A 22345-nucleotide genomic window follows, 5' to 3' on the forward strand; every position below is an offset into this window, starting at 1 on the left:
CTGCAAATCCCCCGCTGCCACGCGAAACAGGTTCCCTCTACCTGAAAAGTGGGACCATAAAGCCTGCAGCATTTGGACGCAGCCCCCAGGATCTGGAGAGGCAGATGGGGGGGGGCGGGTTCTTCAATGAGTGACAGGAATGCCTGTTGGAAACCATGCAAGAGGCCAGAAGGGAGTGCAAAGTGCCCACAGACTTGCAACGGCACCATTTGAACACATCACTGCATCACAACAATGCGAGAACACAGGTTGGACCTCGGGACCCACTCCCAGTCCAGGGGTGACGCCCTCCCCAGTGGACTGACAGCCTGCAGGAGCAGAGAAACTGCTCCAGGGGCCACCATTCACCCTCTCCCAGTGCCAGATTTCCCAAGTCCATCCTTGCTTCCACAAACAGCAAAATGGAGAGTGGTCCATCCTCCCAGAGGAGGAGCCCTGGAGATCCTAAGATGTTGCTCTACATCCCCCACTTCCCGGCAGTAACTTCCGCCTTCCCCTCTGTCTGGCTTACCAGATGCCAGCAGCTCAGTCCGTCAGAGATTGAATGTCCTCAGTGGAGCCTCCCCCCGCCCTGCCAGACATTCATGGGCCACACTTCAATTCCCACCCCACTGCCTGAAGTTACATTGAGAGGAGGGGAGGGGGCTGGGAAGCTGGACAGGGCGCCACTTGACACCTGCTCCTCCTGGCAGCAGAGCCCACCCCATTGACCCCAGCCCCAAGCCAGGAAAAAATTGCGGAGATGTGTGAGAAAATGTCCCGACGGAGAGTTGGGGGCGGCAGCAGCTACTGTCAATGTCAAGGGAGCGAGTGAAGAGTTGGCAGTTTCTTGTTTTTCAACACACATTTTTTTAAACTGGAAAAGGTGCAGAGGTTCTCTGGAAGTATTTCCTGCCAATGTGGCCGAGCTGGTAAACTGCTCCCTGGGCAGGTCCTGAATGACACTTGCGGAGGCTTCTGGGGGGCTCAGACAGCCATGCTCCTTGGTCTCCTGGACAAGTGGTGATCTGCCTGCAAGGGAAACAGACTTATGTTGCATGTGACCCAGGCTGGTGTGTGGCCAAGGCCAAGCCCAATCTGCAATGTCTGGGAAGGTGTCCATTGTTTGAGAGTTGTGGCGAAAGCTCCACAAGTGCAGCTTGCAACGATATGATGCATGACCCTCTGGCAAGACAGTGCTCTGCTAGGGATGACTTTATCCCATGAAGGAGAAAGTCCTTTATCCCATGAAGGAGAAAGTCCAACAATTACGAACACCCAGTTAACCTGACCACTGGCCACACTTCCTCCTCTGCCAAGAGGGGCCCCAGCTGAGGGAATCTGATCAGAGCATACACATGGGTAGTTGCCCCCCCAATTGACTGTATCAAGAGTAGTTTTCTGGGCAACTGCCTCTGTGGCAGGCAGGGGCTGCTACCCCCTCCCCCACAGCCACAGCTGAAGAGGCTGGCGGTCAGGCGAATTCAGGTGAGGCAGCTAGCACAAATCAATGAGCTGGGTTAGCCGCCGCCCCAGCTCCTCCTTACCTGTCAGTGCTCCCTTGCTCCTTACTGAGCTGGAACCTGCAAGGGGACCTGGGTGGTTATTGTTAGTTAGTCTTTCTGGACTTTGCCCTTCTTCCCTTGAGCGCGTGCAAAGTTCTCTCACCTTTCCCGCTATGTTCCCCCAGTGCACTCATTGCCCACCACTGTGAGTACCCACTCTCCTGTCTCGCGTGCAAAGTCCCTGCGGAAAGAGGTTATCAGCTAGAGCCTCTGGCCGCCACGCACTTACCTGAGTTCATGAGTGGTGCAGCTGAAGGTTTTGCAGGGTGCATGGGCAGGAGATTGGGCATGGGGAGGGGGGCTCGTCCACCCCAGAAGCACACACGGATTGGTCCGCCGGGTAGTTGCCATCCTTGGGCCGTGGGGGTGGGGGTGGGCGCAGGGAGAGGAGCCCGAGTTTCCCCATTCATCTATGGGCATCTATGGGCTTTGCCTGCTTTTTTCATGATTTAACTTTCTGCTTCTGCACTTTGGGGCCTGGAGAAGCTTAGGAAGCTGACTAACGTGCAGCCCACCCCCTCCAGCCCTGGTGCAGGGACTTGCACCTTCCTTACGTGTTCGTACAGCCACCCGGCATGCCCATGGGTGGTGGCCTGCCCGCGGTAGCGTGTCTCCCTGCCTGCTGGCGGAATGGAGGGTTACACCCATGTAAGTGCAAGTTGCGCCCATGTAAGCCTTAGTCCTCTTCCTGTGCACTTTCCGCTGCCTCACTTAGGATTGGGCTGTAAATGTATCATTGAAAGGAAGAAATGGTCTAAAACTTGGTGTATATATTACTCACTCCCTCAATGGCGTACTGTTTAATTGCAAATACTATCCTTTTTGTTTCCCTAGGGAGGTGGTGGATTCAATGGTGCAGCATTTTAAAGTAACAATATTTGGGGACCGTAGACCAGTTTATGATGGTAAAAGAAGCCTTTACACAGCCAATCCACTCCCTGTGGCCACTACTGGGGTAAGGTGGCTTGTTTTCCTTCGCTTTCTGATTGTTTGTGAACAGATAAAGTGCTATTTTTTAATCCAGTTCTGTAATACTCTTTTCTAGGCAGTCTGAAATCCTGTTGTCCAGACTCTAGAGATTGGGTTCTGTGGGCTTTCTGTTTATGGAACTGGATTTTACTCTGATTCACTCCCTAAATCTTTGATGAGTGAGGGTCAGGGAACCCTCAGAAATAAAATGCATCATAGTACAGGGAGTGGGAATTGGGTGAAATCTTCCTCATGCCTGAGTAGAAAGCTCACAGGATCCAACCTTAACTTTCTTTTTGTTGACCTTACATATATCTTACATTGTATCAGCATGAAACAATGCTTCAGAGTAAAAGCAGAAAAAAACAAGCCCCTTACTGAGGGAGCTTACCTAAATTTTAACAAGGATGCAGCAAAGGGAGGAGAGTTGAACTTAACATGGGAAGAATGTTCACAATAAGCCAGTTTTGGCTTGATGTGAGGGTTATGGCAAAAGATCTGAACATCAGTATATAAAATTGAGTTGAGAGGTCTCATGTACCAGTAGGTAAATACTAAACGTTATTGACAGAGGGATAATAATTTTTTCAGCCAGCATTGGTTTGTGAAAGGTTTTATGGAGAGAACACAATTTTCTTCTCTGGCTAGCCTCCCAGCAGGAGCCTTCAACTTTGTATGGTTGACCTCACAACACACTATGGGGAGCTAGGTGGATATTATTCCCTGCCCCCTATAGCAGATACTGAGCATGCATGTTCTTCCGGTCCTCACCAAGTTCCTTGGTAGCACCCTGAATTCAAGAAGCAGGATCTTTCAGTGCAGTGTTCCAGACACTATTCAAGGTTCAAAATGTGGGACCATGTGGTGTATTTGAGTCTGCTTTAAATCAATTGCTGAAAGTTGATCTGAGGAAGAAAGGGACAGCATCCATATTTGAGTCATATGGTTCACTTGGGATTCCTCTTTTTTTCTCCCCGGCTTTTCCTCCCAACAGGTGGATTTGGATGTTACATTGCCAGGAGAAGGAGGCAAAGATCGTCCCTTCAAGGTGTCAATAAAATTTGTCTCCCGGGTGAGCTGGCACTTGCTGCACGAGGTACTGACAGGACGAACCTTGCCTGAACCTCTGGAACTGGACAAGCCAATCAGCACTAACCCTGTTCATGCTGTTGATGTGGTGCTACGACACCTGCCCTCCATGAAGTATGTTCCTTGTTAAGCTCTGAAGCTTATTCTAATTCTTAAAAGGTCTTTTTAGGCTTTTTGCAAGCATTTCAGGTAAGGAAGAAAAGTTGTGCAACTTGCATTGCAGATATGGTGGAAAGCTACTTGCTTGTGTCTAGGGGGGACAGCTTGTTCCTGGGTATGTACAAGGGTCTGGAAATCCATGGGTTAATTGGAAAGCTTTGCCACAGTGAGGTCAGTCAGGAGAGATCAAGGGCAATGAGATGCTTGTGCCAGTTTGACAAGGGGCAACCCACAGGATATTGGGCACAAAAGAATAGTAAAAGAATGCCAGAGATACTGGCAGCGCTTTGCTTGCTTAGTGTGCTAAGGCTTTGCCAAAGAAATAAAGAATTTTGTTACACAGCTGGTATTTTATAACCACTTTCTACGTACATATGTTTTCAGAAAGCTTTTTCCCTCTTGCTAGGGTAGAAGCAAGATGTTCATCCTTCACCTTGGGAGTTTGAGAAATTTGTCAGGAACCTACTGTTGTGCATGTTCCACTTTTTTTAGGATAGTTCTCACAATTTATTTCCCTATTAAATACTGAAATAAAAAGTAATTGTGAAAATAACCTTTTTGTACATCTGGGAGAGAAAATGAAGAGAAATGTAGCAGATATTGACTGAGCTTCTAACCAGGAAGTTTCCCCCTCTCTCCTCGGTATCTCTTCTGCCATGATTCATGAGGAGGTAATTCTCTATCCCTCCACTTCCTGTTGATGTTTTGGGGAGAATTCTACCCTCATGTAGATTTCTTAGCTTGATTGATAGGATTTGTTTCTTGGCAGAACTTCTATAGGCTGTGCATCTCAGGAGGGTGGTGGAATGAAGCCACCCACAGACGAAGTGGGCATTTTGCATACTTGGGGGATTCCTTGGATATGGAGGAAATACTAGTTGGGTAAGGCTCTCTCCAAACTAGCCTCATGAAGAATGAACATACTAATTATCCTCCAGGGAGTGCAGAATATTAAGGGCAGTTGAGGGGTGGTGGTGAATGGGGTTGGGGTTTTTGCCCAAGATAGCTTATAGAATCCTCAAGGGAGGGTTAATTTAGAATTAACTTTAATTCTCTTCCCAATTCTCTCTAGGATATAATAAGCTTTTAAGGGCTCTCTCTCCCTCCCTCCCACTCTCTCCCTGTCTCTCTCTCTCTCTCTCGCTCTGTGTGTGTGTGTATGAAAATGCTTCCTTCCCTCCAAATTACCCCCCCCTTTTAAAGCTACAGAGAGGACAATATTTCTATATAGGTGATGATTTGGAACCCCATCCTCTCCCCCCCCCTTGCACATTTTTTCCCATACAACTTGGGAAGGTATAAGTACAAATACCTGTTCCCCACATGGTGTTGCTCAGGTTAGGGGTTAATGAGCAACTTCCTGCAGTTATGCTAGATTTCTAGAGTTGACAGATAAGTGGGTAGGAAGCTACTTATTAATTCAACTTTATGCTCTTGTATGCAGATATAATTTTCAAATTGATTTTACTGGAGACTCCCAGTTTGCAAGTGGGTGTATATGTATCTAGCCAAAATATTAAAATAGTTTTCAGAGTAGTTGAACCCAAAATGTATTTCAGTCTCCGCTGTTAAATAACTTCCAAATTTCTAGATATGCTAAAAAATTTTGCACAGAAGTATTTGTATTGCTTTTGTTTGTTCATCACATTTGTCCTTGGAATTCAATCTGACTAGATAAAGCATAGATTCAATTATGAGGCTTGCACAGAAAAAACAACTAACTTATTGTTTCTGCTCTTTTTTCTTGGTTGAATACTTAATTATCTCAATGGACAGCTGTAGCATAATTTGATCTATTCTTCATATAGGTATACACCTGTAGGCCGCTCATTTTTCTCTGCTCCAGAAGGATATGACCACCCTTTGGGAGGCGGCCGAGAAGTATGGTTTGGATTCCATCAGTCTGTTCGGCCTGCGATGTGGAAAATGATGCTGAATATTGATGGTAAGTTGATGGCTGCCATATTGAGAATGTTGTAAAACCATGAGGGCCACTCCAGAAACAAAGGACTAAATACTTCAAACCACACTTTTCAGAGTGTATAGTTAAAGATAGTCAATTAATTAGTTCCAATATATTTAACAGTATATTAAAGTGACAAAGTGCACAAAGTGTTCCACAGTAATAAATAACAATTCACATACAACCAACAGTTAACCATACATTCAATAATCCAATAAATAGTTCAATAAATATTCCAATAAATACCACAATAAATACACATGCAGTTGTTGCAAAACAGTCCAACTGGTGGAAAGGATGTAATCACTTCAAAATTACAACCGTTCATACAAAATCCAAGAGTCACAGAAACAATGAGCACTTAAAGAGTCTCTTGTATATTTCCTTGTAAATATCCAGAAGCCCCAGTGGGCTGAAAGACTTTAGTTTGTGGCTATAAAGATGCCAGTAGAGCTACTGTGAATGCCGAAGCTGTAATCCACGCCTCAAGGGGCTGAGAAACTTCAGTGTAAAGCTGCAAGATTGCCTGTGAGGCTGCTGTAATTCGCAGCCTATGGCTTTTGCCGGCATAAATTAATGCAATCTCGTTTTGTAAAATCACTTCTTCATAGGCTTCTGCTTTCAATATAAATCTCCAATCTGATAGTATTTCACTACCACCATGTTGGCTTCAAAGGATGGTTTGACTATTGATGTATTTATTGGATTATTGAATGTTGAGAATGTGGCAGAATGTTCCCAGTGAAAATAATGGGTTGGATCCAGTGGAAGATATTTCTGTCAGCAACATCGAGCTTTCTTACTTCCCCAAAATACTGTTCTGGGAGGGTGAGATGAGGCAAATATGCAGTAGAAGTAGAGATTCAGCGCAAACCCCTCATTTCTGTTAGTGGAAATCTACTTCTGAATAGAACCTTGATGATTGCATTGCATATGCATGCTAAAAATTTTATCTGGCACTTGATTATCCAGAATGTTCAGTTAACTGACATTGTCCAGAGGAAAAGCCCTTCCCCGTCAGCCACCATGCCCCTGCATCTTCAGGTGTGCACGTGTCTCCTCAGCTTGGCCAGCTTTATACCCCTGACTGTTGCTGGGCTTGTGACAGCCAGTATTGCCAGCTGGCCTGTTCCTTGGGAGCCTCTTTCAAATCAGCCTGCCTCAAACTCTGTCAGGAGCCAGCTCTGCTGAAGGACTCCTGAGCAGCTGATCCACTTGCCTGTTTGATGCACGGGATGACTCCGTGGCTGAGGGGGAAGGGTCCTTCCAGGCAAGGGGGGCTGTTTCCATGGCGTTCCTGATAAAGTAGAGTGTGGCCAGATTCCTCTGAGTAGGGAATGGGACAGAGCAATAAGCTTGAGTACCTAGGGCATTTGATTAACTAGCATTCCCTGTTCCCAGTGAGTTCTGGATAACAAGGTTTTTATTGTATGTTGTTTGTTGCATGAATACTTCATCAGTGTGTGTCCTCTTACAAAAGGCTTTTGGTTCATTAATCCTAATTTAGCTCCATCCCAAATAATTTCAATTGTGTGGTTTGCTGCAAGTATCTCAAACACATATTTTCTTGAATTGTTTAAACAAACTAAATTAGTTTAGTTTGATTTATAGCCTATCCTGTCTCACCTCAAGGTAGAAATTAATAGGTATACCAAAATAGCACATCTGCTTAAATCTGTCTGAATTAAATTGCAAGCCCTATAAAGTGTGGGGAAGGAGGAGAGAATTCAAAACCTTGCACTTCTGCTTGCTGTTATCCACATAACTAAATTGAAGTCTACTGTTACCTGGTTAACCTGTGCTAAGCTACATTAGGAGCAAACTAACTTGTGTGATCTAGTTTCTCATTGGTCCATTCATGGCAGATTTGGAAAGCCAATTGTTGCTTTAACAATGAAGGCATAACTATTCTTTGTTACGTGTTCCTGTCTATACTTGGAAAATTGCTTGTAGCACCAGGCCTAAGATCCACCTAATCTGGAAAAGAAATCCAGGAGGCACAAAGTGGTCTATAATTAGGCCATGGCTTCTGTTCCCCCCGCCCCACTCATTTTTCATACTAAGGTGGATCATTTGATACACTGTCCTTGTTGCTTGCTTTTGCCAAAACATGCCACTCTTGCAGTAATATTCAAATGTGATTTATTCATCTTAACACATATTTAACATATCATGGAATATGGACTATCAACAGCAATTAGCCGTGATGGCAAACTTGAAATTAAGTGCTCAAAGCTGAGTGTCTGAATACCAGCTGCTGAGCAGCAACAACAAGGAAAGACCTTCTCACCTCCTTTGTGGACTTCATAGAGGCATTTGGATGATCACTGTGGTGAACAGGATGCTGGACTAGATGGACCTTTGGTCTGATCCAGCAAGCGTGCTCTTATGTTCATATAAAGCAGTACCTCCTATAGCTCTGGATATGTTCCTAGAAACAGAAGTATCTATAACATTGTTCTAATTGAGACATACTTATAGTATTGCCATTACTTTGCCTCTGCATGTCTGGAGTTGGCTCAGGAATGTTCCTTGGCCATGAAGTGTGAGAGTTTATATATCCCAGCCTTTTATAGCACTCCCTCTCCCATTTTAGGGAAGTGTCATGCCCTGGCAACCTTCCCCACATAATCTTTCCCAAAAGTCAGGGTAGTGATGGATTGCTGTTTGACATCACTCTTTTCAAGCTCCCACATGACTCCTAAGAGCTCACTTTTGACCCTACTGTGGAGAAATAGTGGTGGCCCTACTCCTCAAGCTGAATGGCTGGGACTGGAGTTGCCCTGAGTGCCTACCAGGCTCGATACCCAGGATATTGGTAGACTAAGACACATATATATATAAATCTCATGACGAGCACTACAACAAAACAGTGTCACAGGAGGTATTACTATATTATGCAGGCATGCTCTTTCTTCGGTGGTCCCAGGGAGTGGGACAATCCTGAACTATCTGGGAATAGCTCCTCCTCTCCAAAGCAGGGTTGGTTGTTTCAGTTGATCCCAGAGGGGAGGGGCTTGTCCTTGGCTCGCCAGTTTTTTGGCTTTGCAGCCGAACATGATGTCTGTCAGCTCTGTTCCATGAGACCATCGATCCCAGACAAGCAAGGAAGAAGAAAATCAACAGCTGCGAGGCACAAACCTTTGGGGCTTGCGGGGGGGGGGAGGAAGGAGTTTTCCTCCTGCCCCTCTCCTACGGCTGCGGAAAGTGCCAGTGCGAATGACCGAGCCGATGGCCCTAGGTTATCCTAGGCCCCGGTCTCTGTGAGAACTCCCATGGAGTTTTTTTCTCACTGACTCTTGGGCAGGAGACCTCCTCACTCCAACCAGATGAGCAGCGCTGGGGTTGCAGTCGAGTCCTACCCAGCGGGCAAAGCAACACTGAGGCACAGCCAACGTACAAGAGCTCAACCTGCCTACGCAAGCACAGCAGTACGAGGGAACGCGGCAGCGCACTAATCATTGATCTCCAGTAAGCAGCCCTGTAAAGGGCGCCAAAACCGTAGCAGGGACTCCCTGTGCGTAGGGAAAAATTCAGAAGCCAAAACTCACAACCTCCTCCCTCTCTGGGCCCATTATCAGTAGCAACGGATGTTAATTCCCCCTCCCCCTCTTTCCATATTTTTGCAGCCGGGGGAAAGCCTCTTTTGGCGGGAATGGCAGCAAAGGCGGGCCTAGATGCCTCTAGAGTGGCAGAGAGAGCCCTGCGCGAACTAGATCTACCAAGTTCCCCTGCTTCCAACCAGTCAGTGTAGTTCCCAGATAGGGAAATCCAGGTGACTAACGACCCGGACCTTAATAACCAGGATGCCAAATCAAACCTTCTATTTTGGCTTAAAGCAGAAATGAGGAAGGAATTTAAGGAGTTTGTTAAGGAAATTGAGGAACAGGGTGCAGTAACCAAAGGGGGCGACAGACAAACAGGCTGTATGAATAAAAGGCCTGAGAAATCTTTTCTTCCCTCTAAACCTAAAAGGAGGGTGGAGGAAATCGGAACCAGGAGGATTCTAGCCTCTCTGAGGACCCCCAACATGACTTTGAGATCTCAGATATCTCTTCTACTAGTGAAGAAGAGGAATTATCAGACAAGGAGGAGGAAACCACAGGCTCTATACAAGCAAGGCTCTTTCCACTGGAGGTCTATTCCCGGTTGCTCCCAAAAGTACTTACAGGTATTGCAAATCCCTTTAGCATCTGCAGGGAAAGTGGAAGCAGACCCAGACTTTCCGCAGGGTTTGGAGAGGGCTCTGCCTAAGCTAGAAGCCACCTCAAAAGGTATCCCTCTGCCAGCAATGTTCCATAGCATGTTAACAGCAGAATGGGAGTACCCAGCCAAACCGAAGGCAAATCATCTGTTTTTAACAAGCTTTATGCTCTAGTGCCAGAAGCAGAAAAAAGATCAAGTTGCCAACAGTGGACGACCCAGTCACTAGCCTGGCAACCAACTTGGTTCTACCTATGAACACAGAGGGGCTTCCCGAGGATCCATCCGACAAGATGACTGAACAAGTCCTGCACAGAGGCTTTGAGGCCTCGGCAGCTTCTCTGAGGGCATCAGCTACGGGTTCCCTTTTTGCCGGGGCCACCTACACATGGGCCTCTGACCTGGCAGCAGCAGGCAGTGAGGTGCCAAAAGAGTTTAATGACAAGATTAAAAAGATAGCCTTGGCCACAGCCTTTGCAGCTGATGCCACCCTAGATGCCTTCCAGATGTCATCCAGAGCCATGGATTTCAATGTCATGGCCAGACGGAACACTTGGCTGAGAAACTGGGATGTGGACCCATCTGCTTGTTCCAAGGTGGTGGCCATAACCTCTACAGGAGCCAAATTATTCAGAGAAGCCCTAAATAAATTCTTGGTGGAGGATAAAGAGAAGTAAAAGGTCCTACCATCAAAAAGGAAGGAATAAAAAAACAGGCACAGCATGCAGTCCTTTCAGAACACCAAGCAGCCCCCACACTCAGGCATATCCAGGCAGTTCAAAGGATGTTGGCAACCCAGAAACTAAACAGAGAATCGATCCTTCTCATTTTGGAAAGGCCTGCAAACCAAGGGACAGAAGAGAGGAAGTTCAGCATGACTACAACCATCACACAAGGTTTGTATAAATAGGAGGCTGCTTACAAGATTGTGCAACAACATGGCAGCAGACAATCACAGACAAATGGGTTCTGGACACCAGGATACTCCTTGGAGTTCGACTTTGTACCGCCAAGACGCTTCCTACAGCTCCCAAGAAACCCAGTAAAACAAAAACACCTGATGATAAAGAAAGCCATTCAGCACCTATTAGATATAAAGGCTATAGAACCAGTTCCTTCACAGTACACAAAAAGAGGCATGTGTTTAGTCTTTTTCATCATGCCAAAGAAGAATGGGGATGTAAGCGCCATCCTGGACCTAAAATGGCTGAACCGTTATATCCAGACTCGCAAATTCAGGAGGGAAACGATGAAGACCATTGTAGGGTCTGTTCAAAAAGGGGACTACTTAGCCTCCATCGATCTATCAGAGGCCTACTTACATATTCCCATAAAGGAAACACACTGGAAGTATCTCTGCTTCGTGTATGATGGACATCACTACCAAAACAAGGACCTTCCCTTTGGACTGAAGTCATCTCCAAGTGTGTTCACGAAGATTCTTGTGACACTAATCACGCACTTGAGGCTACAGGGGATATCACTGTTTCCATACCTCAATGATATTTTGTTAAAGACCAAATCCCTGACAGTGGGTCTGGAGACAGTAAGACTGATGACAGAATGCCTGGAAGCACATGGATTTGTGATCAACAGGGAGAAGAGCAACATGACACCACTGCAGAAAATTACACACCTAGGATTCATGATAGATACGGTGACAAAGTCTTCATATCACAGGAGAGACGAGCGAAGATCAAATCCATGATAAAGGAGGCACAAAAGAGAAGAAGGTTGGAAGTAATGTGACTAGTGCAACTTCAAGGGATGATGGTGTCGTGCCAGGATGTACTACAATGGTCAAGATTCCATATATAGCCATTACAGAGGTTTCTATTGCCCTTCCAAAAAATCATAACACACTAATGTCGAAAGAAGGTCTTATTGCCACCATCTCTCAAACAAGATCTGGTGGATGGCCCCGACAAAATTCCAGGGGGGCACATCACCCAGGGAACTGAAGAGGATTATAATGACCACAGATGCAGGCCTGACAGGTTGGGGAGCACACACCCAGGAAAGGATAGCCCAAGGGAAGTGGACAGAAAAAAAGCGAACCCAGAGCATAAACTTACTGGAGTTAAGGGCCATCAGGAAAGGCCTGCAGGAATTCCAAAACTTACTGTCAGGACACCATGTCATGGTGCAGATGGACAACATGACCGCAAAGTCATGCGTAAACAGGCATGGAGGAACCAGGTTCAGGTCCCTGAATCAAGAAGCAACCTTGGTCATGAGATGGGTGGAGAAAAACCTAAAATCAATAAAAGCAGTGCATGTCACAGGACAGGAGAACATAGTAGTGGACTGGCAATGCAGAAGTACCATAGATCAAGCAGAATGGTCCCTCAACAAAGAGGTGTTCAAAAAGGTGTGCAGAAGATTTGGCACACTGGAGGTGGATCTCTTCACAAATGCACAGAACTGTCAACTGGAAAATTCTTCTCAAGAAAAAAAGACAAACAGGCAATTGGGACAGATGCCCTGAATATGAACTGACCCCAAGAACTACTATATGCCTTCCCACCGATACAACTGTTAAACAAGGTGCTACAGAAAGTGGTGGAGTAGCAGGTAGAAGTGATCCTGATAGCCCCTTTCTAGCCAAGGAGAGCGTGGTTTCAGGAACTGAGGAGGTTATCAGGTCCAGAACCATGGCAGCTACCACAGAGGAAGAACCTAGTGATGCAAAATAAATAAATAAATAAGGCATCCAAACCTAGCAGCACTAAGTCTCACAGCCTGGCGATTGAGCACCAGCAGTTGAAGGAGTTAGGTTACACAGAGGGAGTGATCCACACTATGCTGGCATCCAGAAAACACTCAGTCAACAAGAGCTATGACAACACATGGCAGACATTCCAAGACTGGTGTGGGGATAAAGGGTCTGACCCTCTAACAACATAAGTGAAAGAGATACTCCTGTTTCTTCAGGATGGGTTAGATAAGGGGTTCAGTACTAGCACATTAAAATGACAGGTAGTAGCAGTCTCTACCATAAGAGGAGCAAGAAAGGGAGTGTCCCTTACTCAACATCCATACATAAAAAGGTTCCTGAGAGGAACGGCTTTGATAAATCCTCCCCAGATACACAGGTTCCCAATGTGGAATCTTAATGTGGTACTATCAGCACTTAAAAGGAACCATTTGAGCCCATGGCATCATGCCCATTAAAGGAGCTGGCGTTCAAGACCATCTTCTTAGTGGGCATCATCTCGGCAAGAAGGGTGTCTGAAATAAGGGCCTTATCAGTAGACAAGGAACTCTGTATATTCCATAATGATAAGGTAGCACTAAGGCCAGATCCCTCTTTTCTACCTAAGATAAATTCCACTTACCACAGGGGAGAAGACATACTTTTGCCATCCTTTTGCCGTAACCCAAAACACAGGAGGGAAAAGGAATGGCACTGCTTAGATGTTAAAAGAGCACTGAGTTACTATATGGATAGAACGAAGCTAATACGCAAATCAGAGAGTATGTTCTTATCATTTAGGAAGTGTTCTCTAGGATGGCAGGTATCTACATCTACAATAAGTAGATGGATTAGAGAATGTATCATCGTGGCTTATAAGGCCAGGCAATTCGAACCACCAATAGGCATCACAGCACATTCGCTCAGGGGGGCAGCCACTTCAGCAGCATATAGATCCTTTCCATCTCTGGAACTGATATGCAAAGCAGCAACATGGAAGTCAGTACATTTCTTTACCAAGCACTATAGGATAGAAAAGATAGCATCAGCAGAAGCTGCCTTTGGAAGGAGGGTGCTACAGCACGCTCTGTAAGTTTGTTGAAATCAAGACCCACCCTGAGGGACACTGCTTTTATAATCCCAGACAGTTCAGGACTGTCGCACTCCCTTGGACCACTGGAGAATGGAAGATTTAAACCATCACTTACTGTGAAGCTTCCTTTCTTGGTGGTCTAGGAGTGGGACAGTCCTACCCACTCAAAGAGTCAAGAATAGTAAAAATACTGAAGGTAGTCAGACCATTTACTTTAAGAACAAGGCAAGACAAGTTGGGTGAATTAGAAGGAATACATGTTTACATGTATATAGTTAATATTTCTTAGTGTTCCAGTTAAGACTGTTAGGTGCAGTAAGAAGTGGAGGGGCAGAAATTCAACTTCAAAGGCTCAAACAGTGGTGCAAGGCTTAGAAACGAACTGGCAAACCAAAGACGAGCCCCTCCCCTCTGGGATCAGTTGAAACAACCGACCCTGCTTCGGAGAGGAGGAGCTATTCCCAGACAGTTCAGGACTGTCCCGGACCACTGAGAAAGGAAGCTTCACGGTGATGATCTAAATCTTCCATTTTGCAGCGTGGCTACCAGCTACCCATACTGTGGCTCAGCAAGAATGGGAATCAGAGGGCTGTGTGAGTTTAGCTCTAATATTCCCTATTGGAGTACTGTAACAGAATCAAGATAGACTAAAAACCTGCAAGTGCTGTCTTTAAAGCCTCACTGATCAATTTGTGAGGTTCATTTTTAATCGTTGATAACTGAGTTGGTCCTACCAATTAAATAAATCAGTTTGCAGGCCCAGTTTAACAAAAAAGTTGTGCTTGGCTAGTTAATGGCTGAATGGGTATTTAAACCTGGGTCTCCCAGGTCTTAGTCTGATGTTCTAAGCATATGCTGCACTACTTCTCTAGTTACTAGCTGCTACTACTGGAAGCCCTGTCTTCAGATGCTTAGGTATATAAACTGGATCTCATTAAAATAGTTTTGGTGTGAATCACTAATATGGGTCACCAAATTTGGCATGAAGAGAGAAGGGAGAGTTTTTAATGTGAAAATTATTTCTAGCATTTTAAAGAATGACCCTTCCTCCTTTCATCTGTGATCTAAAAAAATGCTTGTGCTTAATCTTGTTGTTGTTAAAGGTCTGAAGGCTGCAGGAAACAGTCTGAATCTTATTTAGGGGCAATGCCTGTGTAAACATACACTACTGTTTAATCTTTGGCCATGGAACAAAACTTTCCCAACTGAAATTCAGTGAAACCTATTAATCGTCACCATTCAAATGCAGCATCTTAGAAAGTCTGTTCTCCTTGGGTTACTATAGTGAAAAGTTGAAACAGGATGGATTCAAATCCAAATTTTATTAGTATGGTCATAGATCAGCAAGAGTCTTGTGATAATTCCCTTCCATCACAACAAATAAGGTTAAAATTGATTGTCAGGTTGGGTTTTTGCTTGTATGCTTGGGAAGGTGTGTGTGTAAGCTATTTGTGTTCTTTCAGCTAATCGACATCTGTAGGTGTCAGCTAGCATGCATCATGTGAAGTTGGCGGGCGGCTGGTGGTGACGCATATCTGAAGAATTTTTGTTGTATTTGTGGGGACATTCTGTGTTGGGTGCATTTGAGGCCTGGGAACCTCAGAAATGCCTACTTAACGGTTTCCCAGTTTAGTTTAGTAGTTCTGTTGTGTGGAAGGCATTCTTGATCTCACATTGCTCCTTTTGCCCTGCATTCATGCACAGTAGGAACAAAGAAAGGCAGGAACAAATGGCTCCTTACTTAAACAGTTACATTTAGCAAAGCTTCAGATGCCCATAAACACTTGTTTGGGCACATTTAACTCTGTATAATGAAATCACAGTTTTTAAAATTGAAGGAGCTATTTTGTATATTGCACTGGTACTTGGTAAATCATTTTTTAAACACCGAGATAACGGAAATGTTGACACTTCTGTTTTTGCTTCTGGAGTCTGAGCTAGTTTTCAGTTAATTTATTAGGTTATGTCCTGTTTTATCTAATAGGCTCAGGAGCAGTGGCTAACCTCAGGGTTTTTTTAAAAAAAAGATGCTAGTAGTTCTGTTTCTGGGGGCTCACAGCGTAAGTGATTAGAGCATGTGTATTGTAGTGGTTAGAGCATTGGAATAGGATCTCAGAGCATCCTGGGAGTTCCCTCTCTCCATCTTACCTACCTTGCACAGTGGTTTAATGGTTAAATGGAAGAAGAGAGAACATTGTATGCTGCCCTGAGCTCATAGACAAAGGGCAGGATAAAAGATGCATTATATAAATGGCTTGTGGGTAGGAGGCCAAAGGAAGTTTTAAAAAGTTTTATGAACATAAAATCTACTTTAAAAAAACAAAACACTATCCATACCATGCCATATATAACTAGATACGTGAAATTGCTGAAGACAACTTTTAAAATCATGCCAGGGATGGCTTCAGCAGCAACTCTGCCACAGTGTCGTTTGGCAGTTTTCTTTTCATGGAGGTTTGCACAAATGTGCACAACTGCCTAGTGTGCTGTGTGTGAGAAATAGAAGCCTTGTGCTAGCGCAGTCAAATTTGGCTGCACGTACGGCAGCATCATTCCACAGCTGTTCCCAGTGTTTCAGATGTCTTCAGGGAGAATGTGCAGAGTCATTAGCTTGATGCAGTGTCTACAAGCAGATTTTTTTGCTGAGCCCACTAGAATGGAACCAGTTTCCATTTTTTAAATAATTCAACTTTTAAATAACCTGCTCAGCTTCCCCATTTCTTTTAAATTAATGATGCATCCAAAGAGGCCTGTTGTTCCTCCTATGTGTGTGTCGATACGCTTAATCGTGATCCAGGTGTGGTAGGTAGATACATGAAACAGGGCCTTAGTGATGGAAAGTTTGTTTTGTTACCCTCTGCACTAGAAGATACATAGTGTGTCCTCTCTGTTCATGCCAAAGTGGTAGACTGTAATATTCATTTTGATTCCATGAATCTCTTCCATCAGTGACAGGGCTGAAATGAACCTTTGCTAACACCAAGAGGCTTTCTAGCAGCAGAAGTCTTCTTGCACTGGTGGAAATTGCTGTTGTTAGCAGAAGAGTTCCACGGGATCTGTACAACTTCCTCCACATTGTGACTGGAATGATTCAATTTTTTTGTCTCTGTTCCAAGTTGTGTGTCTTTGCAGTTTAAATTTTGTGGATTCAGATTCCTTGGGGAGGGCGGTATTTGAATTATAATTGTTAGATCCTTTGAGGTTCTTTAAACAGAAAAGCAGGATACAAACATTTCAATAACTAATAAAAAACTGGATCATAATTTCCAGTAAATATTATTAGCATCTCAAAGCTGTTGTGTGATATTTGTGGACAAATTTGTATATGTAATATCTCAGTTGACTAGTCAGCAGGTAAATAAGCATACTTTTAAAAATGTAGTATTGATTCATGATATAATCTATGAAATACTGCTTTTTGGAGCCTCCAGAATGCTAATTTTTTCTACTTAGACTTCTATATCTGAAATACGGGTACGTGCCCTACGATACCTCCCAGGAAAGTTTGTAGCCTTCACTGGAAGAAGGGACTGTTCACTCAGTGGAAGAGACACAAGTTGGAGGAAGGCTTCAAACTTTATTGAAGGTACAGGGCATGGTGTAAGGGCATTTTTCTAGGCTGAGACATAAAATTGGATTGTGTTTGGTTATGCATATCTGACTTCATGGGGATTCCCAGTGTGGGTGTTGAAAACCCATATGCAGAACCCTTCTGGCTTTGGCCTTTAAAACGTCATTTCGGTTGTTTTGAGGAAGTTAATTTGTATCCTTAACAACTGTATTTTCTTTTTAGTTTCTGCCACTGCCTTCTACAAAGCACAACCTGTAATTCAGTTCATGTGTGAAGTTCTTGATATTCACAACATTGATGAACAGCCACGACCTTTGACTGATTCTCACCGGGTAAAATTCACCAAAGAGATAAAGGGTAAGTGGGAAAATGGAGCCCTGATCTCTGTGGAGCAATTCAGGTGGCATTTTCAGGATTCCCACTGTTAATTTTGCTAAACTCTCCCATATCTATAAGTATATGTGTTCTTTGAAAATACATGGCATAATTTCTTTTTGCCTTGCGCACACATCATTCTGTATATGTATGTTGATGTAGAATTTAGATTCTTGACAATTTGTCTGCACTTCTACTCATAATCTATGCAAGGAAACCTGAGCTCATGACTTTAGGGACTTGTACAATGCACATTAAAAAATCTGTTCTGTCTAGAGAAAGAGACATCTTCTGTTATGTGTCTTTGTCTCATAGCATATTTACCCATGTTATGACATCAAATTCCAGCATTGCTTCTCATCCTTCTGACCAATGAGCACTTCTTGCTAAAGATCCAGAGGAGTTAGCCATGTTAGTCTGTAGTCACAAAATAGTAAAGAGTCCAGTAGTACCTTTAAGACTAACCAACTTTATTGTAGCATAAGCTTTTGAGAACCACAGTTCTCTTCGTCAGATGTTGCTAACCCTGCTCTAATTAATAGGCATTAGTGCACTATTAATTAATGCCTATTAATTAGCACACTAATTAATAGGCATTAATTAGTTTGCTGTACCGGTTAGCAGCAAACTGTTCTTTCCAGTTGATCAGGTGGGGCTTGCTTGCCATCAGCAGAAGTTACCAACCAAGGGTTGTGTCTAATAAAGGCTGATCAGTGTTTACGTTCTTGAGGAAACAATGAAAATGCTGGTCGCAAAAACTCAGAAAAGTAAGCTTGGATAACCAGCTTTCATGGGAACAAAATATGGTCCCAAATTGGAGTGAATTGATATTGGAAATATGCACCAAGCCAGTTTTTTTTTCAATTAACTCCTGCTTAAATGAAAAAGTATGTTACAAAAATGAATAGAATATGCAGTCCAGTAGAACATAGTAGCAAATAACTCCCAAGACATGATACATTTTGACCTTTTTGTACCAGTTATTAAATAGATATAATAGCAGATGCTGTAATTTTTAACATTACGCATCCATAATTTGAGCCCTCTACCTCTTTCCAGCCCTGGTGTTTTTGGGAGGTGGTGAATGAAAGTTTAGTGTTCAAACTGTGCCACACTTTGTAGAATTGTTCCATAATAAGGGACCTGCTGACACTCTTACTCTGCAGTACTACTAACATACATATATATCCCATTATAAAATAGCTTGTTTAGCAAGCCTTTTGTGCACAGCCGTTCTGTGATTGTCAGTAATTCTTCCTCTCTCCCTTTGTTTTCACTCAGGTCTGAAGGTTGAAGTGACTCATTGTGGAACAATGAGACGGAAGTACCGTGTCTGTAATGTTACAAGGAGACCTGCCAGTCATCAAACGTAAGAAAATGTTTGAAACTAGAGTTATGTTACTAGTGAATATGATTTTGGGTGTGTGGAAAGGCTAAATGTGTATAGATCATGGACCTTTTTGCAACCAGGCAGTGATGAACTCTCCCAGTCCCACTTGGGCTAAAATTTGCCTTTTCTTCCCCCTAGCTTCCCTTTGCAGTTAGAAAATGGTCAGACTGTGGAAAGAACAGTAGCACAGTACTTCAGAGAAAAGTACAACCTCCAGCTGAAATATCCTCATCTTCCTTGTCTACAAGTGGGACAGGAGCAGAAACACACCTACCTGCCTCTTGAAGTAATGTACTCTGATCACTGCTTACTTTGTGTGGCAAACAGGGTGTTGCAAGATCTTTTGTAGTGTGCCATGTGCAAGTAGCTAGCCAAATGTTTGAGCAGCTCTTATTTAAAGGGAGGGGGTGGGGGCTGTCTTTTTCTACTCTTAATTTTTTAATGTAATCTACTTTAAGAGCTTGGAGGATGCCTTCTACCGCACTGGGGCCACAGGATCAGAGAACCCTGCTGTAGGAAGGTGGTAAGCTGTTCCTCAGACACAAGTGGTACCCAAGGGTCTCTTCGGCTAGAGCCTACTTACTAGTGGAGGTCTCACAAGGATCCGTTGTGGCCCCTGTGCTATTTAGCATCTACATGAAACCACTGGGTGAGGTTGTCATGAGATTTGGCCTGCTTTGGTCACCAATAGGCTTGTGATAGTCAGCTCTGTATTGCACTTCTGGCTGATCCCGGCAAGTCCTGAATACTGTGCCTGGAGGCAGTTTTTGGAGTGAATACATGCTAATAAACTGAACCTTAATCCCAAAAGATGGAGGTGCTAGATCTGACCTGGGATTTAAGGTGTCACCTGGTCTTGATGGCGTTGCATTTCCCATTAAGGAACAGGTCAGTAGTTTGGGGTTCTCTCAGACCCAGGGTCACTGCTGGATAAGCAGGTGGCAGCTGTGGCCAGGAGTACTTTTTAGCAGCTCTGACTGGTTAGCCAGTTTTGGCCTTACCTGGACAGAAAAGATCTGTTTACTGTTTCACATGCCCTAGTTACATCTACTACACTGCATTCTATGTGAGGCTACTCTTGAAATGTGTTTGGAAACTTCAGTTGGTGCAGAATGCTATGTGCCAGGAGCCGTTTGGTTATTGCTGTCCAGCTTTTACCTCTAGCCACATGGCAGCAGACTGAAGGTAACCAACACAGCTGGCATTTTGCACAGCTGGCCAGATGTTCCCCTCATTACTTAACTTTATGCCAGTTGTTTTTAAGCATTCTTCAAGGAAGCTTTCCGCATCATTTTGTCCATTGTGGAAGCACTGTATGTCTGCTGTAGAGCCTCTCTGTGTGGCATAGAATTTTGCTGTGCATTCATGAGCTTGCTCTGTTGACACAGCCTGGCTTATTGCCCTGTGTTAATTACCCAGCATTCCCCTACAGCTGTGTATTGCACAAGACAATCAGACAAGCTGGCCTATGAGGATGCTTGTCTAATTTTACTGAATTTCTCATCAAGGAATGCCTGTAAACATCCAAAAGGTGCACCCCCCCCCCGCAAGTTTTCTGGAACTTGATGTAAATACCACTCTTATGTATCACAAGCCATGTTTTATAACATGGGGGTGCAGTAACTCATTCCAAGTGTGTTTAGTTTACTTAAAACTGTAGGTTGTTGAAAAAAGTACATTTAACGCTTAAAATTTTTATAGGTGTGTAACATCGTGGCAGGCCAGCGATGTATCAAGAAGCTGACTGACAATCAAACATCAACCATGATCAAAGCGACAGCAAGATCTGCCCCAGACAGGCAAGAAGAAATCAGCAGGCTGGTCAGTTCACTCTTAAATCTGAAACAAGAGTTTAGGTGCCCTGGAAGGAACAACTAATATAACTTGTGTGCTTTCCCTTTTTTTGGCACCTTCTCAGTGGAATATTGTGCCTATCTGCTAACTTCCCCTGCAATATGTTCCTTGGGACAAGCATTCAAGAAAACATGTGTTTATAGTATCATATCTCGGCCTTTTGGCTAACATCAAATGTAGTGTGTGTAGTAGGAACTTTGTGTAACTTCATTATCTTGGTTCCTCCCAAAATGCACACAGTGCCTGCTAGGACATATGGTTAGCTTGTTTACTTCCTTCTGGCCTTCAGAAAGATACTTTGTTCATATTCGTGTGTGTTCATATTGCTGGAGCTATAAATTGTGTCCCTGATTGGGTATGTGAACTGTTTCATATCATCTTTTTGTTATGCAAGGGAAGCAACTGTAGGCAAGGGGAGCAAGAATTTGGGGGCGGGATCACAGATTAAGCCCCCTCCCCAGATTCTGTAGAATGTAGTGTGGTGTGTATACCCTGTACTCACCATTTTCCTTTCCTCTCCGCTCTGTGGTTGGATTATACATACAAATTACGGACGGATGCACAGCATCACATGTGCTGTTCACCCGAGGTTTGCTCCCTGAACAGCCCAAAGCGGCACAGTGTTTTGTGTAGGAGTGTCTTCTTATAAACTGGATTGTTGTTACTCTTTCATTATGGCTTAGCCTGAGCATTGAGAGGAAACTCGACTTATAGTATTAGAAGCAGAAAACTTAAATTTCAGTTCTGTAACAGGAGACTATTCTCACTTGGCTGTGGTTAGGTATGAAAGGCTCATTTAAGTCAGGGAAAAATCAGATTCTGTTGCAGTAGTGGAAGGTAAGTGGTGTTGATGTAGAAAACTGTCCTGCCTTAACTGTACCTTGTCAATGTTCAGTCTAATGGAGAAATTGTGGATCTGTTCCACTACCTGCAAAAAAGAGGCTTCTGCTCAAGGAAAGGCTGCTTCCCACATTAAAAAAGCCTGTGCTAGCAGAACAGAACTGCAGGATCTAGTCCTATGATGTTTAAGGAGTAGTTGCATTAAAAATGGGTGAGAGTAGCAAATAATGGAACAATTTGCAAATGACTGCACATTCAAGGCAACAGTCTAAAGCATATTGAAGATTTATAGGACTCTGTCTCACCTATACAGTACAATGTTTGATTCTGGCTTGCTGGAGTAGCAGAATGGCATTGGAGCACTCTCCTCACTCTCTGTACCCAAAATAATGATCCTTCTGTTTGGTTTCTACCCCAAGGTGAGAAGTGCGAACTATGATGCAGACCCATTTGTTCAGGAGTTTCAGTTTAAAGTTCGCGATGAGATGGCTCATGTAACAGGGCGTGTGCTTCCAGCTCCCATGTTGCAATATGGAGGGAGGGTAAGAGATTTTTTTTTTTTTACTGTACTGACCGTTATATATTATTAGAAGATTTGTT

The 22345-nt window shown here is 44.0% G+C and overlaps 1 protein-coding gene across 1 annotated transcript in view; it reads left to right on the forward strand.

The window, feature by feature from the left end:
• The window catches only part of LOC129343182 (protein argonaute-3), a 51019-nt gene that overhangs the window by 18156 nt on the left and 10518 nt on the right, over nt 1–22345 (forward strand). The window contains exons 3-10 of the mRNA XM_054999258.1: nt 2379–2499; nt 3508–3716; nt 5570–5706; nt 17509–17643; nt 18943–19030; nt 19190–19337; nt 20753–20872; nt 22165–22287. Of these exons, the coding sequence (XP_054855233.1) occupies nt 2379–2499; nt 3508–3716; nt 5570–5706; nt 17509–17643; nt 18943–19030; nt 19190–19337; nt 20753–20872; nt 22165–22287 (1081 nt within the window). The remainder of the gene's footprint in view (nt 1–2378; nt 2500–3507; nt 3717–5569; nt 5707–17508; nt 17644–18942; nt 19031–19189; nt 19338–20752; nt 20873–22164; nt 22288–22345) is intronic.

This window comes from Eublepharis macularius, chromosome 15 (assembly GCF_028583425.1).
Source record: "Eublepharis macularius isolate TG4126 chromosome 15, MPM_Emac_v1.0, whole genome shotgun sequence".
In the NCBI taxonomy this organism is placed as follows: Eukaryota; Metazoa; Chordata; class Lepidosauria; order Squamata; family Eublepharidae; genus Eublepharis; species Eublepharis macularius.